Source organism: Uloborus diversus, unplaced genomic scaffold, assembly GCF_026930045.1.
Source record: "Uloborus diversus isolate 005 unplaced genomic scaffold, Udiv.v.3.1 scaffold_1289, whole genome shotgun sequence".
NCBI lineage: Eukaryota > Metazoa > Arthropoda > Arachnida > Araneae > Uloboridae > Uloborus > Uloborus diversus.
The window spans coordinates 28,751-46,480 of NW_026557975.1; the positions used below are offsets into that span (position 1 = coordinate 28,751).

A 17,730-nucleotide genomic window follows, 5' to 3' on the forward strand; every position below is an offset into this window, starting at 1 on the left:
TTACAACTTTGTGAAGATTTTCTTCTCGACTATAGGGCCATTTCATTATCAAAAACTAAATTAACACCTGACTTAAGGAAAATGCCAATAATTTGTTTCTAAAAATTGTCTTAAGAAACTATAGTTTTTGTCAGGGTTTAAGCTGTTAGCAAAATGCTAAAATGTTACACATTCTCATATATTTATATATGCCTCAGTGTGTTTCATCGCCAGTTGAAAATAAAATTCATATTTCATTTGTGACATCCTTGAAGAAATAAGTACAACAGCAATTTTTTAAAACATAAAATAAAAAAAGAAAACATGATTGGTGTTTAGAACGTTGCAGTCCCCTCCTCCTAATAAAGCAGTTTTTGGGGAGACATAATGCTGGATAAGACTAATAGTTATTGAACTTAATTGTAGTTTAAACATCCTAGCTAAGATTTAAAAAAGATCAAGTTTATTATCGCCATGCACGCTTCCTCTCTAGGATCATACATTTTTTCTTTATTTAAAAAACTAATTATTTTTTATTTGAGCAAAAGAGCGAAAATGCATTGCTTTATTTTCGCAATTCAGATGGTGTTTTCGCATTATGCGAAAAATGCGACCGTAGCGGAAACTCTGGTTTTTGTTCATTGTAGTTACAGAATGTATTATATTAAAAATATGAATCAAAAAAAGAAATTGTACAAGTTTTAAAATTTTAGTGCAAACATTTAATCAATTTATTGTTCTTTAATATATGATTAAAAAAAGAATTTTCATTAAAATATCATGTGAAACTTTACATGCAAAAACCATTTAAAAAATTATTTTTTACGGACTTCAAAAAAACCCAACTACAGACTTTTCTTCTTATCAGTTAGTTCATACAGGATGTATGTTTTTTTCTTTTTTGTCCACTCACAGTATCTCACCTAGTGATCCAATTTTGATTATTTTTTTAATGGATAGGAGATAGCTCAACTTAGATCTCATTACATTGTTTGACCATATTTGTTCTTTAGAAAAAAGTTATGGGCAAAAAACAGTAAATTTCAGGGTTGGGGAAAAAACAGATTTTTTGAAAAAACAAAAAAAAAAGGGTGTATTTGGTTTATACACTATTTGTAAGAAAAACATTTTAATTTTAGGAAAATCATGAAGATTTTATCAATTAATTGTTAAGGAATGTTTAATACAGTGAAGCACTGCTTATACATTTCTAAAGGGACTGTATGAAAAAAGCGTACAAATGAAAAAATGCATAGCAGGATACATTAATATGTATTAAAACGTATAATTGATAAAAGGTATAAAAGAGAAACTTATAAATGGTGCTTCACTGTATTCATATTTGTACCTAGGGATTGCAATACTGGTAAACCGAATACCGGCATCGAGAAATTTTTCCATTTCGTAATACCGGTATTTGCTGAGGAAAATACCGGTATTTTCGGTATTAGCTAAAAATAGTTTTAAATCAAGAATTTTCAACTTAATTTATTAAATATCTATTTATATTTTAAATGTAATTATTTTCCCATGATACAGAACTGAAATCAATCTTTTGATGTAAAGATTTAGCTTCAAAAGCATGAACTAAGAGAATATCATTAAACAAAAGTATTTTGTGCACCATGAAATTTTTTTTTCCATTTCCCTGATCGCTCGTTTTCCCTTTTGAGAAAGTTAGTTTCAATATAATTTTGAATGCCCCCCCCCCTTGTCCAATGAATAATTTATTCAAACCATCAATTGAAGGAACGCTTTATGATTTTTTTCTTAAATATTTGTCTCAACTGTACTAAATTTTAACAAAAATTGTTTTTGTTAGCATTACAAATGATAATTTGTTGGCACCAGTATTGGTTTGTTGTGCCGTCTCGCTATTTGGCTTCATACTTGGAAAGATAATATTTAGAAATTATATACTACCTTGAAAATTTGCGTAGAGGAAAAGCATAAATATATTCCACAAATTTAAAGATACTAGTTGCGTGCCCGGCGTTGCACGGGCTACTTAAAAAATGAAAGAGATGTCCAATTGGTGTTTTTGTATTACTCCGACATCAGTTTCTAAAGCGCTGAGGAATAAAAAAATACGCGTAATGCAAGGTTTGCAAAACACCAGTAGAGCATATTTTTGTCAAAAATATCTTCGTTAATCATAGTTGCCAATGATACAAGTTATGAGTATTTTCAATTAGCACAAAAGATGAAAATATATGCATTATCAACTATAATCTGTGCTCACGTTAAAATGAATTACATCTGATAGACTATATCTGAACTATTTATTTACAATTACAATCAGCTTTTTACATAGAATGACATACTTTTTGGTTGATTACGTGAAACTAAAGCACCAAGACTAAATAACTACCAATAAGCATTACTTTAATACCAAGTCATCAGATTCCAATTTAGCTTTAGTTAAAATCCTTACAAACAATCTTTTTAGTTCAACTCTGTGTCACAAAGAAATCCAAACAATCTTAATTTAACATGTTCTTTTAACGATATAAACTGTATTTTAAAAATAGAAACAGGAAGGAAAAAGAGTTATTACAATTCGAAAACTCACCCATGCGACCGAAAAAGTCCAACAAAATAAACATAATTAGTCGCACATCCTAAATGTACCCAAATATGAGGCAGGTGAATGATAAACTTACATTTCAATCAATAAACATTACTAAAGAAACATTTTTCATATGCTGAAGAGAGTTAAGAACGTTGAATGCGAAAAAATAAGAAAGGACAGACGATAAATGTCCGAATAGAGCAACAAATTTTAAACTAATTAAAAATGAAATTCTAAATGGAAACTTTGTTTTAAGATTTGGACAGCAGCCAAAAAAAATCTCTTGTGACACAATTATTAGAATTTCATTTGCTCACCCATATGCAAAATGGCAACAGGAAAGAAATAAAAATTCCTTAATAGCGTTATGTTAATTAACGTTTTAATTAATATCTCCACTAATTAAAGTCGTACAATTATGAGATTGGTCCTATTGTTTTCTTTGAAAAATTTCGAACTGATCGGTATCTCGTTTGACTCCCGATTCGCAGTGGTTTTCGAGAAGATCGATCTTCAGACAGAGACAGACAGACAGACAGACGGACGCGAACAGATTTTAATATTATAGTGGATTTTCAGATATCTACATAATTATAATTGCAAAGAACTTTGAAAAGAAAGCTAAAACGAATAAAAGATATCAACATCATCAAATTAAGTCATCGTAAATTTCAAACCAAAAAGTTAATAAAAAGTAAACACAAACCCCTCCTGTTCAAGCTGATGTTTAATATTAGAAAAGTATAGTCTCTCAGGAAAGAAACTTTAACTAGCTTTAAATTAAAAAAAAATAGAAACACAAACACAAAAGTTTTTATCCAAAAATGACATGCAACAGACCGAATTTGTTTTGAAGATAAAATACTTTTAGGCTATAAAATTAGAGGAGGTGTATCATGCATTGTTAACAGTACCACTGACCTGTGTAAATTCAGAAAGAGTAGTTTCAACTGTAAAAGTTGAGCACCAAAATGAGTTCCAGGCGTACAGACAATTCAATACATGCATTATGTTTTACCAGCATCGATTTCTATTATGACATTTGTTCCTTCATTTTATATTTGTTCACAATATGTTTTCATAATAATACAATTTTTGTACAAAATTATGAAATGTGGACACGAAACAATATTTTTTGAAGCAATTTGAGAAATTTCAAGTACTGGTATTCTGGTATGTTTTAAAAATACAGAATACCGGTATTGTATTTTTGGTCCGGTATTGCAATCCCTATCTATCTGAACCTAATTTCTTTGTAATTAATTTAAATAATTAAGAGTAAAACCTTTTAATTTCATTTCTTCATACATAGATACTTTTATAGGAGAATATTGCTTGAAAATCTTAGAAAATAAAATATGCAAATGGTCCTTGGTATAAATAATCCAAGAAATAATTTACTGTGATAGTTCAGACATTAATTACAAATAACCAAGAATAAATTTTTGTAAATTAATTTCCTCATTTGAAACTATTTTACAGTATCTACAAATTAATCACAAGTCTGATATACATTACAGAGATCAATGCTATTTTGTTTCAAAATTAAAAGAAAAGGCTACACATCATGTAATTTATTTACCTATTGTATCAGTGACAATTATAGAAACAGGACAGGTAGGTTTTAAGAAAATCATTATGTTTTCTGTTATAGACATTTATCCTGGTTTAATGCACTTAGAATACATTTTTTGTCAAAGAAAAAAAAATAATAAAAACCTCGGTATGAAAATATTTTTTTAACATATTTTAATAATGAAAACTGTTATAAAAATGTATGTTTATTTATTCTTCCACCATTCATACATGAGTCTTCTTTTATTATATTGGGATAAAAAAAGTTCCTTGAAAAGTGAAAATTTGCCATTAATTTTTTTTTTTCAATAAGAACACCGAGTTACATGAATATTTTCTGTTTTCATAATTTTATATATTTTCTTTTCTTGCTCTGACTGCATCGTATATCGGGAATGCAAAGAGTTTGCAGGTATAAGCGCAATTTATGCCTACTCTATGTGTTCTTGGATTTTTCTCTTGTTATTTAAATATTCTAGCGTTAAAATTTACAGGGGTGCCCATCCCCCCAAGCTCAATGGCGCAAATTCCCCCCCCCCCCCAAAATTTTTCTCGCTTTCGAATCGGTTTAAATATAAGTTTTTAGAGTGTTTAATTTCTAATCAAATTCATGGTGGGGGGGGGGGGGGTAGCGCTAACAAATAGCATCTGAACTGAAATATTGTTGGATTGTTTACCTGCCTTGCCTTCCCAAATTTTACAACGTGCACCTTGAGTAAACAAGTTTTGGGTACCTCTGAATTTTGCTACACCTTATTTTTTTTTCAAACGTATAAACAATGACAGGAAGAGTGGATTCAACTTTCTGCCTTGGGATGGAGTCATTACTAGATGTATGCAATATGAATCTATAAAATATGAATCTTATTTTATTGTCACTTAGATAGGGTGTTCGGGGGTTTCTTCTCCGGAAAATTTTCGAAATTGTAGTTTTAAAACCAGTTTTAGACGATCTCCGGTGATGTTTGGGGGATAAGATGTTTAGTGTGCCCTTCCCGGTAATTTTGCAATATTGAAACTTTAAAAGCACAATTACAGATAGTTTAATGTTGTGTGAAAGAGAGCTTTTCCTTTGTTTTCAAAATTGTAGTTCTAAAAACTACAGTTTTAGACTATTTGTGGTAATGTTAGGGAAAGAAGAGATCCTAGGGCTTGCCCCAGGAAAATTTTCAAAATTCAAGTCTTAAAAACGCTATTTATGGTTGGGGGAAAAGCAGTTTTCTGAAATTGAAGCTCTAAAACCGCAATTGCAGCCGACCTTTGTGACGTTAAGAAAACAAGTTTTCGGAAGCTCTCCCGGAATTTTCTCGAAATTGAAGCCCAGAATATCAAATTTAACACTATTTTTGAATAATGTTGATGAGAATAGGGGGGGAAGGGGTGTTCCACTTAAATTTTCGAATTTGTAGCTTTAAAAACGCAGTTTTGATAGATTTGGATAATGTTAGTGGAAGGTGAATTTTGGTGCCATTCCCCCGGCAATTGTTTGAAATTGATACTCCAAAAACGCAATTCTAGGCTTGTGTGTGATCATGTTAAGGAAAGAGGGGAGAATCAGGGACTCTCTCCTATAAATTTTTCAAAATTGCAGTTCGATAAACGCAGTTTTAGATGACTCTTGATGATAAAGAGGGTGTTATTGTGGCGCCACAGTGGGGGGGGGGGGGCGCTCTCCTGGAAGTTTTCCAAAATTGAAGTTGCATATCCAAAAAAGATGGATCAGACACAGTGACATATGTTTCAGAAATCCTCAAAAATGGATTCTGCTATTCAGCACACATCGAAAATCAGAACTGGATAATTTTAATGAATCAAATATCCTTCTATACATATCAGATATAGAAGAAAGTAAATATGATTTATGAAACATAGTTTAAGCACCTTAAGAACAGACTGTTGTAACAAACATCACTGAAAGTTGTAATAAAAATCATCTAATCCTTATATATTATTTCTGTAGCCTGTTTTTGGTTTCTACGCGAGATTTTCCTCAATTCTTGATCGATTTCTTTGATCTACACCTTATTTTAAACCTTATCGTGCAGACTACTGACGAAAAATAGACCCACGGTCTAAAAATTGTTTCTTCGGGCAAAAAAACCTGTTTTAAAGAACCAGAATGAGGTTTTCGGTTAAATTTATAACTTTAACTTGCACTGCTACGGACAGAGCTGACTAGCTTGATCGGCAGAGCGTTCGTCTGGTAACCAGGAGAATGCATGTTCGGGCCCACGTCCGGACAATCTGCATCAAAAAATTTAAAAAATATCGCGCTTTACATGAAAAACAAATAGGAGGGAATACATGAGGAAAAAGCGCTCCTAGCTGTTATGTAAACTTGATGCAACACGGAGCTAAATTGATACTCAATTGTGCGGGTTTATTTTTTTTTAAGCTTTGGCTCCGGGAAGAAAACTAAAGCATAATGTAAGCGAAAATATAAGTATCAGGTTTAAGATTTCAGATTACATTGGAATTGTTTTTTGTTCAGTAAAATATAATAAATCGTATGTTGAAATATAGATTCTTCTAATGAGTTTTTGACTCTTTGTACAAATAAAAGAATACTACCTCAATTTAAAGGGTAATATATATATTTTTCTTCTTTTTACAAAATAACAAATAGCGTATCACATTTTTACTACATTTGAAAAGCTACGCTTAAAAAAGAACTTAACAAATTATTTTGTATTTCAACCGTGCTGTTAAATGATGAACACGTGCTGCCATCTAAGTCATAACGGTTCAAACAGCCTACAAAAACAAATTGTAAAAATTAAAAAAAAAAAAAAAACACTTCTCAGCAAGGAAAAATATTTAAAATTAAATGTGTTTTTTTTTCGGTAGAGCGTTGGGCTATAAACTGTCTGAACTTTGGGCCAGTTCGAGCTGTCCGACATAATAGCAAATTTACAGTAATATTACGCATTACATGTACTCATAACATACAACAGATAACACACGTAATAAAATAAATACAGTGGGAATGCTATTTGGTGTTTCGACTCCTTTACGCAGGCCACAGTTATCATTCAGATAAGTTGACTGCTAATCGAAGGGTGTTCTTCCCTTTTTTTTAAGCTTTGACTCCGTCCAGACCACTGAGCATAATGTAAGCATAAAAAAATATTAGATATACCTCAAGGGAATCCTTTTTGTGCAGAAAAATATTTTCATTGTATGCTGAAATGTAGATTTTTCTAATAGCAGTGTTCGAACTTTTGTACAAATGAAAAAATACTACGCCAAATTAAAACTACGAGTTTCAACCAGTAAATTTTTAATTATTTATTCGAATACGATATAAAACATTAAAATTACTATTAACTTCATTAGTAAGAAATCCTTTTCTACTCCTCTGCTTTCGGCTGAAAAAAAAAAACATTCTGTCTACGTTCGAAAAATTACACTTAAAAAACGGACTCAGTTCAACTGGTTTTGGTTTTGAATTTTAAATGTTCGATTAAAAGAAAAACAAGTGCGGGCTTTTAAGCCGTACAGGTTAAAGAAGCATGCTATGGGAAATTGTGGAATATTTAAAAATAAAAACACTTTTTTTTCAACCGAATTTATTTTTTCTCTAGAATGTTTGTTTCAATCGCTACGTGAGATCTTCCTCATTCTTTAATCAAATTCCATGTTTTACGAATAATATTAAATTGTATCATGCTGGCTAATGACAAAACATAGACGCATGATCTTATTTTTTTTTTCGTCGAAAATCTTTTTTACTGTGTTTTATTACGCATTCCTTCAATGAATAGCATTCGAAAAGGAAGGCACAGTTGCTAGGTTTGTTGGAGCGTCGTACTGTTAATCAGAATGGCGCCAGTTTGAATCCGTGCCACTTAATATCTCTTTAATGTTTCTTTTTTTTCCGTCAGATGCTCACATGGGCAGGACTGTATTTGCCACAACCTGTTTTTGCACATGCAAAATTACCGGTTTTTCACGTGTCACTCAGTCACACTTTTAATGATATTTATATTTCCATTGAAAATACGTACAACCAAAAAGGGAGCGACGATCAAATTATCACAACGTTGTATTTAACGAGGTTTTGTTACTGATGTCTTCAAATTACATGCCTTCTCTTGTGCGCTTACTTTTTTCGGTTTTTCTTCATAATATTCTTTCTTTGCAATTTTTAAAGAGCGAAATGCCTTATGAAACGATTCGAAGTACAGTGCGGAGTTCCGCACGGGTCGACTAGTGATAAATTGAAACTATTAGTTTAAAAATGGTAGAGAAGATAGGAGTAAAGTGAAAGGAGAAAAATTCTTCTCAAGCTTAAGCTTGTTAATGAAGAAAATATATTGTCAATTGGAGGGATAAAAAATATGTTATTCGCAAACTTCAAAACTAGTTCTTAACGATTGTCGAGGTGCAAATGAATTAACGGAAGACTAGAGCATACTGGTCAGAACTATTAAACAATAAAACATTTTTGACCTCTCTACCTCTCATCATTTTTACACACGCATTCATCATGCAAAATTGTGCTACTTCCAGAAAATTTATTTAAAAAATTGAAAAGAAATCAAATCGTCTGATCCAGCTTTGAAACGGACACTAACTCCATGCCGTCTGTGATGTTCCCTTCATTGTAAAAGAGACACGGTCATTAAATTTTGGAAAGAGTACTAGGGCCGTCGCTAGGTCAAAAAAACTGGGGAGGGGAGGGGAGTACGCTTTTGACGGCCCGTTAATTGTTTCAAACGCATGTTCCAATATGCAGAGAGAGAGAGAAGATTTGGCTTTTGGTTTATCAGGGATAATCATATTACTTGACCTTAGTACTAGCAATATAAATTTAATCGTAAAGATAATATTCTGTCAGAATTAGGAGATGTCGGAGGGCTACCTTCTTGTATTTTTTCGAAATTGAAGGTAGAAAAACAGTTTTAAACTATATTTTAAGTTTGGGAAGAAGGGGGAGAGGAAGTCCAGGATAGCCTCTCCCGATAATTTTTCCAAATTTAAATTCTCAACACAACCGTACGTTATATTTAATTATGTTCAGAAGAGGGAGTTTGGGGATCAACCTCGGGAATTTTCAAGATTGTTATTTGATATACACAGTTTTAGACGACCTATGGTGATGTTAGGGAGGAAGAGACTCTGAGTCATCGTTCTATAATTTTTCAACATGCAAACTTCAAGCACGCATTCTCAATTGTGAATTATTTGTGATTGTGATACTAAAGGGGGTCTGGGGGCTCTCCCCCGGGAAAAATCTGAAAATTATAGTTTGAAAAATGTAGTTTTAGATGATCTATGGTGATATTAAGGAGGAGAGAGAGATGTGCCCCCCCCTCCCCACACGAATTTTTTTTGAAATTTTGAAGCCTTAAAAACGCGATTGTAGGCCTTTTTTTATTAAAATTTAGTTCACCGCCAGTTTCTTGAAATTAAAGCTCCGAAAACGCAATTTAAGCCAACCTTCGATGAAAGGGGAAGTTTTGAAGGAGCTCGAGACCAGAAATGTTTCGTAATTGAAGCACTAAAAGCGAGGTTTAAGACATTTTTCGATGATGCTGGCGAGAGAGAGATGGAGAGGGGGGGGGGGGAATCCTCTCGAAAAAATTTCGGTCTGTTGAAACCTCAGTTTTAGAAGATTTTCGGTATTGTTAATGGGTAGAGAGATTCGAAGTCCTCCCATGGCAAATTTTGAAAATTAAATTCAATTAACGCAATCGTAGACGATTTTAAATACTGTTAGAGGAGTAGAAGGTTTTGGATATTTCCCCCGAATCGGGGGAGATCTCCAAAACCTTCTCCGAAACAATTTCTGAATTGAAGTCTTAACAATGAAATTTTTGAGGATCGTCGGTAATATTTGGAGAACGACAGTTTCGGGACACCCCAGGGAGTTTTTTAAAAATTGAAGTTCAAAAGACAAAATTTATTCGACCTTGAATGATGATGAATAATTAATTGAGAGGGCGTTTCTCGGAAGTTACGTTGGGAGCACTCTCACAGCTTTTCGAAATTGCAGTCCTAAATACTTAGGTGTAGGCCATCTTTAATGACGTTATGGTAAGAAATGTGGTTTGAGAGCGTTTTCCCGGGATTTTTCAAAACCTAAGTTTTAAAAACTCACTTCCAGGCCAGCTTTGGGGACGTAAAAAGAAGGGTTTGGAGTTCCCCACTCTTCCTTTCAGTTTGGCTACGTCCCTCCTATCTCCATTGTAAATTTCAATAATTGATAAACATATTGTGGTAATATTTTTTCCCAATTTTCATTTACCAAACACAATTATTTGCTTGGATTTTCCAAATTAAAGTTTTCAATTTCCCGCACAATATTTTTGTTTTCTTGCAATACAAGCATTTGCGGCCTTAGAAAAAGGACTTTTAACTACAGTGCCTAGAAAGAGTAGTGTGCCGATCGACGGTGAAAAAGTGAGGTCAGATCTGAGGAAAACCAGATGGCGCTGCGCTCGAGGAGTACGTTATGCTCCTCAATCAGACTCATTTCAAATCAGCGATTGCATGCTGATTTCGCAGTTTAAAAGCCCCGTTTTTCGGATTGAACTTATTTCTGCGCAAAGAACAAATTCTGTAATAAGTGTTTTTTGTTACATGGGTGTTCATTTATTTTTGAAGAATATAAAATTACCTTATGCTAATTTATCTTCAATGAAAATAGTAGAATATAAGGGGCCATTCATTAAATACGTAAGGGTCCCAAGGGGGAGGAGGGTTGGAAAAGCCTCAACGTACCTTGGGGGGGAGGGTCAAACTCATTCTTACGTAATATTTTCCAAGTCAGTATTTCACATTAGAAATTGCGTGGTCAACAAGTGATTTGGCAGAGATTATGTTTCATTTGCATCTGGAAGGTAAGAAACGTGTTAGGATAAGATGTTTTTTTTTATTTGTTTTACAAAGAATGAATAGTGTAAAATATAACAAAAGAGTCGCATTGTGTATGGCATGTTTTATTTTTAATTAATATTACATCAAAACAAAAAAAAATGTCGAAAAAACATTTAGTTTAGATACTAACTTTTCAGTAACTATTTCTTTACGCAAAAGGTTTAATTTAATGTGAATTTAATAACGATTACAGTGATGTAACGAATGTAAGTAATGGAAACAGGGGTGCCCTGTAGCACCCTCTTTGTTTCTATGGGTTTCAGCGATTGCTACAGCCTATAAGAATTAAGTGTGGCCATGATTAAATACAACACCCATTGTTACAAAAGTTGAATGCCATAGAACAGTAATATTAATAGCAATTGTAACGATAATTTTGAATGAAGGTTTCTCTGAAGCAAGCATCAAGTTTCTTCAGTGTCACTGCTCTATAGAGGGGGTAAACCCAACCTAGAAGCAAGGTAATGCAGTGATTAGGATCTGTGCAGCCTTCACGGTGCTACCAGGCTAGGTTTGCTTCAACTATATAGTAGTATTTTTATCCTTATCATCTGTGCCAATAACAGATGATCAGGACTAAGTACGGAGATACAGGATTGTATCACAAGCACCTTGTATGCAGTGAAACGTAAATTAGTTTGGGAAAACATATTTAAATGGTTTTAATTAAATTAACACACAAAAGAATTCCAGAGAAGAACAAAGATAAATTTTTAATGCAAATTGCATTAAGTTTATAGGTTCTTTAGTATGGAACATTTTAATGAAAAAAAAGGTGAAGTTTCGTGATGGTAACTTACTACAGTAGAGTCTCGAAAATCCGAGGTAATTGGGGCTGATGCCACCTCGGATTACTGAAAACTCGAACTATCCGGAAAATTCTTAGCACTTACAATTTTGCACTATATTTGAATGACAAAAAGGCGTACATATATTTCAGTTCTTTGGGCAAAATATAGGAAATATTGTAGGGATGAAAAAATTTCTATTTTAATCACTGATGAATCAATTTTCAAACATGGTCTGAGATGTCTACAAAACGTGTGATCGACTAAAAAATAAAATTTGTCAAATCTCGAGTTCACGTGGATTACTTTCGTCAAATTATTTTGGCTCTAGTCAAGTCAAAATTTCACATCTTTAGGAGTGATGGCTGGCGACACAGCCATTGCAATAGTTCTTCATTACTTTACGGTAAGCAAAAAGAAGTTTTATAATTAGTAAAAGTATTTGTAGAAAACAGAAATCATCTTTAGTTATTTAAAATGTTTGTTACTTAAAAGGCGTACAACGAAGAACCTGATGTAATTTGCACATCAGATCATTTCTTTAACATCTATTGTATAGGGAATCTCATAGTTACTAAATTTTTTTTCCTGCCTTTCTCTATTAAGACTAAAGGGAATATATGAAAATATATGTGTGGTTTTTAAAATGTAATTTTGCTTCATGAAAAAATCAGAGGAAAAATATCATTCCTACTAGCAAGGAAAAAAAAAAGCAAGGAAAAAAAAAACTTTTTGACAAGCGGAACCTCAGATTTTTGAGACTCGGAATTTCAAGACTACTGTATTTCTGAAATAAATTTACACTAAAAAGAATGAAATTGGGGGGGGGGGGAGAACACAACTTTAAAATTGCTCTAAAAAGTGAAAAATAATTTTATTTTTTGAACACCATAATACTTTTAAACAGAATTTTTGAAGTTGGCGCAAAAACGATAGATAAAATCATTCACAGCAATAACTCAACTACAACTACAAATTTAACCTGGCCCAGTTTCTTCACTATCACATACATTATGCATTAATGACATTGACAGCACATCTGAGTAACAATAAAAATGTTTCGTTCTTAACAAAAGAATTTTCCGAAAAAAAAAATGAACAAAATATGGTTACACTGGATTTTACTTTTTGTGCCAACTTGAAAAATTACGTTTAGTTGTCTTGGTAGTGTTGTTAACTTCCTTTCATAACTCTACCAATTGCTACATGAGGAAGTTTTTATGTAATAACTTTATTTGCAGTTTTTAAGTAAAATATTTTTTGAATGAACATTTCGGACAAAAATTTGCCCCCTTCCTCAAACTATTGCTTTATTGGGGGGGGGGGGACACTTGTATGGCTCTAAGTCAGGGTTGTTTGGTTTGAACCAAGTTTGTTTTTTTTAATTTAAAATTTTTTTTTTAACTTTATTGTTTCCCACCCAAATGTTTTCATAAATTTTACATATCATTATAAAGAGTAAAATCAAATTGACGCATAGTAACTACCAAAGTTTTATAAATTACAGATTTAATAAATTCAGAAACTTATATTTTTTATGGTAATGCAAGTTTGCTAAATAGTTTTATTTTTTTTCTTTTTAAAATCAATGCAGCTTTCCTATTAGGTACATAAATATACAAGGCAGATCAACTAAGTTTTTCTAAAATTACATGGAGAAAAAAATCCAAGCAGCTCTTTTTTTATATTCAATTATCATAACGTTTCTGTCTTTTTCATTTTAGTCCAAAAAGCATATTTCAACCAAAACTTTATTTACTATTTAAGATTCATTTAGATAGATGCCACCATTGAAGCAATACTTAGTGTATATAAATTTTAATGCTAGAATATTTAAATGACAAGAGGAAAAAATAACTAAAGAAGTCCAAGACCACTTAGAATAGGCATAACATTGTGCTTATACCTGCAGACCTTTTGCACGCCCCATAAACAATGCAGTCAAAGCCAGAAAAGAAAATACATAAAATTATGAAAACAGAAAATATTCATGTAGCTCAGTGCTCTTATAAAAAAAATTACTGCCAAATTTTCATCTTTCAAAAAACTTTTTTATCCCAATATTATAAAAGAAATCTCATGTATTTGAGGCTCTTAATTTCTTTTTCTTTGATAAAAAAATTGTATTCCTAACTGCATTAAACCAAGAGGAATAATGTCTACAATGGAAAACATAATGACTTTCTAAAAACCTACTTGTCCTGTCTCTATAATTGTAACTAATACATTAGCAGGAGTCGATCCAGGTTTTATTTTTTGGGTCCCCATTTTGTGAAAAGGCAAAATATTTTTGTGAAATTTCGTTATTTTTGTGAAAAAGCAAAATATTTTTGTGAATTTTCTTTATTTTTGTAAAAAAAGACCTTGTGATTTTTTTCTTGGAAAAGATTATATTAAAGCATTTTTAGCTGTCGTATCGTTATAGAAAAGCCCTAGACAGGTTTCAGGGGTGATTGCAAGTTCTTGAAGAATACCTCAAAGCTGTCAAGAGAAAATGCGCTGGGGGAGGGGGGAAGTAAGACCCTTAACATTTTATTCGTAATTTGACACATACATTACATTTATTGCTTTTTACAAATATACATATGCAAGGCACACTTTCTTAAGGTGAAAGTCTCACAACAGATTTCTTATTTGCCCCTCTCAAATACTTTAAGAGCAATGAAAATTGCACATGCTGCTGAACGTAATGATAACTCCTAATAAATACAATATGAACAGACTCAAAGATATCACATATTTCTTAACACAGAAGTGAAATACTCATTAAAGATTCCATGTATGTGTTTGAAAAACTTAAAAGTAATTAAAACCCAAAATAATACTGCACCAGCATTCAGCGTTTAATTTTTTGACTTTTGACGTTCTTACAGAGTAGGTATTTCATTTAAAACTTTGCAATTTAATGATGTTAATAAATATATAAGAAATTTTATTTTTTTGCCTCTTAACAAGGTATAGTAAACATCAAAAATGCGAAAAATTCGTTTACCATGGCCGATGTAAGGAAATTAAGATCTTCAAAACAAATAAAAATATAAAAACAGCATGTAAAATAATTTTATTTTAAGTAAAGTTATTTTAGAATTGGATTTTGAAACTCAACACAAATTAATGCTAAATATATATTGCGTAATCAAAGTGAAATTTAAGATTTTCCTGAAAACAAGCTACCAATCACAAGTGTCCCTCTGCCGTCCCCCCTCTGACGCTCTCAAGCAAAAAGATAAGATGGGGGAAGGTGGAAGAGGCTCCCGCGTAGATGCGTACACATTTGCGGTTAAAAAATATTGTGAAAAGGCTGCCTTTTTATAAATTTTTGTGAAGGAGCTGCTTTTACGACGCGGAATTTTATGACTGGGGCCGCTTCTGTGACGCGGAATTTTGTGAATGGGGCCGCTTTTGCCATGCGGAATTTTGTGAAGGGGCCACAAAGCGGCCCCAATTTGGCGCTGTATCGACCCCTGATTAGGTAAATAAACTACATGATTTGTAACTTTTTTAAAAATCTTTAAACAAAATATGCTTTGATCTTTTGATTTTTAAAGTTGTATAATGTGTACATCAGATTCATTTGGGATACTGTAAAATACTTTCTATGTTTCAGAATGCGTGATTTTAATTTTATTTATCTTATATAGCCATGATTATGAGGAACTTAATTTACAAGAATTTATTCTTAGTGATTTGTAATTAATAATGTCTGTAAATTATTTCCTTGATTATTTATACCAAGATCCATTTACGTATTATATTTTTTATATAATAAAGATTTTCAAGCAATATTCTCCTATAGAAATCTCTATCTATGAGGATATGAAATTACAAGATTTTACTATTAATTATTTAATTAATTATGAAGAAATTAGGAACAAATATTAATATTAAACATTCCTTAAGAATTAATTCATAAAATCTTCACGAATTTCCTAAAATAAAATTGTTTTTCTTATAAATAGTAATAAAAACCAAAAACTTTTTTTTTCAAAAAAACCCCCGTTTTTTTACCAACCCTGCTCAAAGCTAGATCTCCGCATGAAACTTCAGCATCTAAAAAATAAAATATTAAACTTTAAAAAAATTTTATGGATTAAACCAAGATTTACCATTACTTGAGAATGACCTCGAGATTCAACACTGGCACTTTTACCTAGTTCTGAAATTCAAATGTGTCTCCAGACTTTTTTCCGTAATGATTCCTATTTTATTTATAGATATTTTTGCAAAGAATACTTGAGGAGAAAACATGAATAGCTTTTAGATTTTAAGAATTTGAAAGCTAAATTGACTTTGATGGCTTATATGTTTTAAAGTTCATAGCTTCTCGATTAAAGAGAACAAGTTTCAACAAGGAATGAAAATTTTCGTTATTTTTATTTATTTTTTCATTTTTACGAAGAAATAATTACATTTTGAAACTAATTGTTGCAGTCAGGGCATTCATTAAAGCTATGCAACTTTTACAACGCAGAAATTTCCTTCCATTGTAAAATTTCTCGCGGAAGTAATACGGGATATTTCAAGACAGTTGCTAAATTTCGGCCAATTTTATTTCTTTTCAAGATCAGCAAGGCCAAAATACATAAGCACATAGTCTTCGCCGTCAAAAAATTAGGTGACAGTTGAAAATCATTTGTGAAGAATCTAATCTGTCCAAATCTTCCAAGGAAAATTTTTCTGATGCAATATTACAACAAAAGTTTTGTATGTAAAAGTACGTTCTGAGAATAAATATTAAAAATAACTCGTAATTTCAGTAATTTTTAGCACTGGCCAGCTGCATTAAAAGTAATAGCCTTTTCGTCATTTAGCAGCTGAAACTGGTATTTAAATTTTTAAACTTGTCATAAAATGAATATTTACGTTAGTTAATCTTAATATGCTCCAATAAATAAATACAAAAAATATCAGACTTGCAATGGCGTGACAATTTATGAAATACTAGAATATTCCTGGATTGGAAGAACAAACAGACAAGATAGCTGTAGAATTTAAACTACAGAAACTAAAACGAAACTATTCTGCCATTTTGAAATACTACTTACATTTTTTGATTCAGCGTTCTGAAGAATGTATTCATATCGAATTGCGTCGCCATGTCTGTTATATTCTAAAACAATATTTAATTCCCAGTAAGGTCAAATTTTCCACAACACTAAATTGAAAGAGTAGTACAATCTGGTAAATTCTGTGTGACGAATGAGGAACTCTAAAGAATTTCACAACACGTACGCCTCGAGTGACGATAACAACAAATGTGTTGCCAATCAAATATTTGGAAATATTAGTTGTTATTCTGCTGAATTAATTATTATTCGCTCCGTAAAATTTACGAAGTGTTTTTAAGGGAAAAAGTAAATTTGCTATGTTGTTCCGCAAACTTTTTAGAAAATACATGAGACTGCGTAATACTTTGAGTGACTTTTCCTACACAATCAAAAAGGAGTTCGCATCTACGTTTAGATTAAGAATTTGCACATAATGGGGACTCTAACAGGAGCAGAAGGACTAGATTGGGGGGAGGGGGGAGAATTATGCTCAAAAATATGTTTTTTGGTACGACCTTTTTTGGAGCTAGTATCATTTATCGTAATTTAAAAAGCTACTGCATTCACTTAGGTTTCCTCCTTAAAATAGTTGAACATAATCTGCATATTCATCATGATGATGTTTCATATAATGTGCATCTGTGCATTTGCATAATATTTTCAGGAAATCCCCCAAGAGCAATGACCCTTCCCCCTAATTATTACAAAGACCCCCCCTCAAGAGCGAGGCCAATGCCATACCTCCAAAGATAGAGAAAGGCCTTTGAACTCAGGAGAGGTCTGGATCCCCCAGGAGGGCGCCAACTTAGACTCCAAAAGAACACAAAGAGGGGGGGGGGGAGAAGGCGCACAGATTTGAGGGCGCAAAGTAAAAGGAAAGAAACGG

The 17,730-nt window shown here is 32.2% G+C and overlaps 1 protein-coding gene across 1 annotated transcript in view; it reads right to left on the reverse strand.

Annotated features, from left to right (window-relative positions):
* Window positions 1-17,037, reverse strand: part of LOC129232575 (probable Bax inhibitor 1) — a 43,565-nt gene extending 26,528 nt beyond the window's left edge. The window contains exon 1 of the mRNA XM_054866708.1: window positions 16,842-17,037. Within this exon, the coding sequence (XP_054722683.1) occupies window positions 16,842-16,894 (53 nt within the window). The 5' untranslated portion in view covers window positions 16,895-17,037. The remainder of the gene's footprint in view (window positions 1-16,841) is intronic.
* Window positions 17,038-17,730: the final 693 nt, after the last annotated feature.